This window comes from Oncorhynchus keta, chromosome 13 (genome assembly GCF_023373465.1).
Source record: "Oncorhynchus keta strain PuntledgeMale-10-30-2019 chromosome 13, Oket_V2, whole genome shotgun sequence".
In the NCBI taxonomy this organism is placed as follows: Eukaryota; Metazoa; Chordata; class Actinopteri; order Salmoniformes; family Salmonidae; genus Oncorhynchus; species Oncorhynchus keta.
The window spans coordinates 30798913-30804895 of record NC_068433.1 but is presented as its reverse complement, the minus strand read 5'-3'; the positions used below and the strand labels follow the sequence as shown (position 1 = coordinate 30804895).

Genomic DNA, 5983 nt, shown 5'->3' with positions numbered 1-5983 from the left:
CTGAACTGCTATGCCATCTTGGGACGGAAAAGGCTAGTAAAAAGGAGGTTAAAGGTAAGGATTGGGGGAGGTGGAGCTAATCATAGATCATCCACCTCTGGCCTGCTCGCCTCCCTACCACTGAGGAAGTACAGTTCCGGCTCAGCCCAGTCAAAACTGTTCGCTGCTCTGGCTCCCCAATGGTGGAACAAACTCCCTCACGACGCCAGGACAGCGGAGTCAATCACCACCTTCCGGAGACACCTGAAACCCCACCTATTTAAATATTCATCATTGACCACTGGTATTTGACAGGCTAATATAGGGAGTGCCTATTACCATGGTAAGCAATGCAATTCGATTAACATGGTGAGCGAGGCTAGGGAAATGACCAGTCATTAGGAGTCTCTAATGGATGACTTAGAGTCACGGCAGCGGCGGCCATTTTGTTTCACCTGTCGCAGTGGAAAGACACTGTAACGCGTTGTTGGGAGGGTTACTTTGCATCTCAGCCCTCTAAAGGACCTCTGCATGGAGGAGAGACAACCACTGACAGAGACGGCACCAGACACACAACAAGAGGGAGACATCAGTCCACAGACCAGAGAGAGACCAGGCCAGACCCACTCAACAGGTTAATATCCTTTCATTCAAATTTCTGAATATAAACTGAATTATCCAAACTGAGTAATTAATCAGTTTATGTTTTTTGTAAATATGGACCAATAAAATGTTTTAAATGTTTTTATAGATTTATAATAGATTTGACCTTTCTTTGCAGTGAATGTATTGAAGAGATAGTTTTCTGAAATTTTACCCCAATGTCATTCATTTTTATGAGTCTTACTCAGTGTTTGAATTGGACTAAAATAGGTGCCAGTATTTAATTCCTTAGAGTCTAACACTTTGAGGGAGGGGGAGGGAAACAAGATTATCTGGTCTGATGAAACCAAGATTGAACTCTTTAGCCTGAATGTCAAGTCTGGAGGAAACTTGGCACCATCCCTACAGTGAAGCATGGTGGTTGCAGCATCATGCTGTGGGGATGTTTTTCAGCAGCGGGGACTGGGAAAATAGTCAGGATCGAGGAAAAGATGAATGGAGCAAAGCACAGAGATCCTTGATGAAAACCTGATCCTCAACACACAGCCAAGCCAGAGCGCAGACTTGAACCCGATTGAACATCTCTGGAGAGACCTGAAAATAGCTGTGCAGCAACTCTCCCCATCCAACCTGACAGAGCTTGAGAGGATCTGCAGAGAAACATGGGAGAAACTCCCCAAATACAGTTGTACCAAGCTTGTAGCATCATCATACCCAAGAAGAATCAATGCTGTAATCGCTGCTAAAGGTGCTTCAACAAAGTACTGAGAAAAGGGTCTGATTAGTTATGTAAATGTGATATTTCAGTTTTTTTACATCTGAAAAAAATGATAAAAACTGTTTTTGCTTTGTCATTATGGGGTATTGTTTGTAGATTGATGAGGGGGAAAAAACAATTGAATACATTTTAGAATAAAGTTATAAAGTAAAAAATGGTGGGAAAGTCAAGGGGTCTGAATACTTTCCATTTGTATATACTTTTTTTCAATTGTATTTTTTACGTATACATTTGACCTCCTTTTTTGGCTAGGCACAACTACCTTCATACTTTCATTTTTTTTTACCTGTACCAGTTACATTCAGAGAGTCCCGTGACACTTGTGGGGACCCTAGCGTAAAAATAGAACACCATAATGTTCAATGAGAAGCTCCACTTCCCATAGAGTTTGTAGGTCAAACTATTCGGATGCTACAGACATTTTTGTGAGAAGATTGATTTTTCAGGGTGTCTCATGGTCTGACAAACACCGCTCTTGCAATGCCACCTTTCACTGGCAGATGTGGAAGTGTGACACTGGCAGATGTGGAAGTGTGACACTGGCAGATGTGGAAGTGTGACACTGGCAGATGTGGAAGTGTGACACTGGCAGATGCAGTGGATTGAGATGCATCCAATACAACAAATACTGTTCTCTAGCTTAAACTGACAGACTTGTGTAACTTAGATTGATGCACAGGTTGGTCAATCGACTCTAGGGGGTGAAAATGGATAGTTCTCTGAAATTTTAAACCAATCTTAATTGTTTTGTTATCTCTGGATGCGTTATGATTTGAGTACAAATTTGAGTACAAACAAGTTGACATTAAAAAAAACTATTTCTGACTCGAAAATCTTTCGTTTTAAGTTAAACACCGATCTTCTTAATTGATATTGTCGCAATATACGTTGAATTGAAGTGTGAGAGCCAAGTTTTCGTAATTGGATTCTCTGTATAAAATGTTAGCGTATCGTGACTCTTTCCACCTTGTCCTATATATTGATGCACAGTGGCTGACGAAGGTACTCATTCCTCACATCTTTTGGTAAAGATGTTTTACCTTCCCAAAGTAAATTGATTTTAATTGATATATTTATTATCTAAAATACTGTATATATTTGACTGAATTTAGCAGTAGTAGTTATCCATTTTGAGCAGTTGGATTAAGAAGTGACAACAATGACTATAATGTAGTGTGAGAATTGCATTGTGAAAACAGTGAAAGAGTGATTTGGTTCAGTTAACAAAGGAATGTGAATTTGTTGTACTCAATGGAAATTGTCTTTAGAGTTTTAAAACATGAACCACTTTGATGATTGGTTTTCAGAGTTGTGAAAATTGAATTCCTACTTGAGAAAATTTCACCAAAGAGATTAAAGAAAAACGGTAGATGTTAGCCCTTGTTAGCAATCACTGATGATGAAGAAATAGATGCTAAATATATAATAAATATGTACTATATCATTATTATTATTATATTTAATTGATTAATCCCTTTTATATTCCATTAGTCAGCCAAACGATGGGGTGGAGAACCCATCTCTTACTATTTCTTACAGGTAAGTACAGTAAATGTGTGTCTGTACCGTATGTTATATTTCTGTGTTGTTGGATAGAAGGTATGTGACCATGTAAGGACTAGATATGTATGTACTAAATGACTTTTATTCCCAGGGTTGTATTTGCCTTCTCCATGCCTTCCTTATCAGTACCACTTTGTGGAAAAATGGATAACCTGGAAGGAAGCACAGACCTACTGCAGAGATATGTACATTGACCTGGCCACCATAGGCAATATTGAGGATATGAACAGATTGATGAAAATGGACAGGTTTAGTGTTAATAATTGGATAGGCACTGTCTGGATAGGGCTGTATGATGATATGGTTAACAGCTGGGGGTGGTCTCTTGAAGACAGTGACTACTACGGTAAGGGAGAGGCTGAGTTTAGACACTGGCAGAGCGGTGCACCTGATAACATTGCGGAACAACCCTGTGTGGTCATTACAAATGGGATGTGGAAAAATCAGGATTGCAAGCTGGAGCGTTCCTTCATCTGCTGCACCGGTGAGAAATGTGATTTTTTTTCTTTGCCTTGTTCCTCCGTCTAGAGTTTTAAGTAGACTATTACTATGCTAATCAGTTTTCTTGTCATTTTCATGTTTACAAATGTACACTCAAACAGGCATACTGTAAACACTGATGAGCAGCCTCAGTGTAATCCAGTCAAGTACATTTTTTAAAACATTTTAGCAGACACTCTCATCCAAAATGCATGAATGTTCATACTATTCCCCCGTGGGAATTGAACAACCCTGGCCTGGCAAGCACCATGCTCGACCAAACCTGAGTCACACAATGACCACCTTACTTGAAGTGCAAAATGTAGATTTGTAAGAAACTACCCACTCATCCTGATTTCTAAATCCATCCATTATTTGCAGGCGAGAGAAATAACAGTCCGAGATTTATCTTAGTAAATGAAACAAAAAAAAGCTGGGGTGAAGCTCAGAACTACTGCAGAAATCGCTACCGAGACCTGGCCAGTGTGAGGAACCAGGCTGAGAACCAGGAGATTGAGACCTTGGTTGGTGATAGTGACGTGTGGATTGGCCTGTTTAGCGACTCCTGGAAGTGGTCAGATGGCAGTGGTTCCTCATTTAGGCACTGGAAGTTGGGAGAACCCAATAACAATGACAGTAAACCTCAATGTGGTGGAGCAGTGTTAAAGGAAGGAAACACAGTTTCAGACGAATGGACAGATTGGCCCTGTGATAATACTTGGCAACCCTTTGTTTGCTACAGCAGTGAGTTAATGTATAAACTATTCTGACAAAGTGATATACAACTGGATTGCTTATATAAAAAAAAGAAAAATACATGATGCATTTCTAATTGTAGTCTTGAGCATTAGGGTCAATGTAACCCTCCCCTCACTTTCCTATATAACATGCACTGCGATCAACACGACAAAAGCTTCATTCTCGTGTCTGTTTATTTCTAAGTTCCTCCAGTGAAGACGACACAGAAGGTGGTGCGAGTGAGACTGACCCCGAATGACCAAAACATGGACATGAATGATCCTGTCGTACAGGAGGCCATCTTACAGCAAGTGAGTCTCGTGGTCTATTATTGGGGTCTATTATTGACACATTTCAAGTATAAAAAGATAACATGATGCACTATATTATAATCCATTATTATATTATAGCATTGCACATTATACTGTGTTCCGTGTATTTTTGTTCCTCAGATAAAGAACGAGCTGAGGGAGAAGGGGATGTCTGATGACGTCAAACTGAGATGGAAGGAGCAACCGGATGGGAAGATCTTCCACAAATAAGAAAAGGGGGTTCCCAAAGATGGAGAGAGAACCAGTTATGACAAAAAGAGGATTGTAAATGTTATTATATTTCTTGATTCGTAGGAAAACTCTCCCCCTATATATTATTTTAGCTGATTTTGAGTTATATATCATATTTTACATTCACACATTAAGATTGTTACTATCCTTAATTAATTAAATGATTTAAAATGATTCATTATTTTGTGAACATCTATGTATTCCTAGAGCAGGGATCATCAACTAGATTCAGCCGCGTGCCGATTTCGTTCTTGAGCAGATGGTCAGGAGGCCGGAACATCATTTCAAATCATTTGTAGACAGCAAATTGACCATTAAGTCCAAACAGACTTTGAAATGCATCTCAATATTAGGAAGGTGTTTTTAATGTTTTGTGCACTCGATGTATATCATTCTATTTGCGTTAGAATACTTTAGAACAGATTCCCCAAGTTAAAATCACTCGGAGCTGATTTGCTGGTGTTTTTAGTCTTTTATGTCCAACAACAACAATAAATGTATCCTTTGGGCCACCAGTTGGGGAACCCTGTCCTAGAGTATGTATTACATTACATATATTATATCACTGTATATGCTGTTGCAATCATTAACAATTAACAGGCAGATAGGGAAAAAGGGGGTGGAGAAAAGGGGGAAGAGGAGAACGAAGAGAAAGACAGAGATCTAACTCCAAATGATGTCGGATCATATAAGTGACTTATAACCTTTTGGCTTTAGATATCATCGGACATTTTGTATGAAATATCATTTGAGGGTGTATTATAAACGTGTGTTAAGATATCTCGACTTTCTTTTGTGGGGAGATTATTCATTTGATTTGATTGACAATTTAAAAACACGGATAGAATTCATTTAAAATCATTGAGGATAAAAATGTACATAGTGTAAAAACCTATTTCCATTTGGTCCTCTTGTTTTATTTAATTATAATCATGACATTACATTAATTTTTTTTAAAACGCCATAAATAAAGTACAAATTTTCTGGAATTAGTGTTGTTCTTTGTAATTTGGAAGCAAATGATAATAAAGGATGTCTACTTCACTTGTGACTGTTTTTGTTTCTTTGTCAACACATACTTTAAAGGGCAACTCTTACCCAGAGCAGTGAGGGCAGAGGTGGGCGGGTTTAAGGGGACAGTATGTTCCCTGATTGGATAGGTGTGGTTAAATATGACCATTTCCCCACCTCCTATCAGGAACACCTGTATTGGAATCGACTGAACACGTTTTTTTCTGCATACCTGGGTGTAATTACACACAGGTGAGTCACATTCATG

The 5983-nt window shown here is 38.9% G+C and overlaps 1 protein-coding gene across 2 annotated transcripts; it reads left to right on the top strand.

Annotated features, from left to right (window-relative positions):
• The first annotated feature begins 539 nt into the window (after positions 1-539).
• On the top strand, positions 540-5748 carry LOC118392649 (lithostathine-like). 2 transcript variants are annotated; one of them, XM_035784692.2, is made up of 6 exons: positions 540-613; positions 2852-2899; positions 3015-3407; positions 3785-4147; positions 4346-4452; positions 4594-5748. In XM_035784692.2, the coding sequence occupies exons 2-6, from the start codon at positions 2863-2865 to the stop codon at positions 4681-4683; spliced, it is 990 nt and encodes a 329-aa protein (XP_035640585.1). In that variant the 5' UTR covers positions 540-613; positions 2852-2862; the 3' UTR covers positions 4684-5748. The 2 variants fall into 2 exon arrangements, with proteins under 2 accessions (XP_035640585.1, XP_035640586.1); XM_035784693.2 differs by lacking the exon at positions 3785-4147.
• The last annotated feature ends 235 nt before the right edge of the window (positions 5749-5983 follow it).

Bases quoted from the DNA above. Each gene is read 5' to 3' on its own strand.
- LOC118392649 (XM_035784692.2), top strand. From the start codon at position 2,863: ATGGGGTGGAGAACCCATCTCTTACTATTTCTTACAG. The intron at 4,148-4,345 runs GTGAGTTAATGT...TTTATTTCTAAG, and splicing joins ACCCTTTGTTTGCTACAGCA to TTCCTCCAGTGAAGACGACA. The intron at 4,453-4,593 runs GTGAGTCTCGTG...TTTGTTCCTCAG, and splicing joins AGGAGGCCATCTTACAGCAA to ATAAAGAACGAGCTGAGGGA.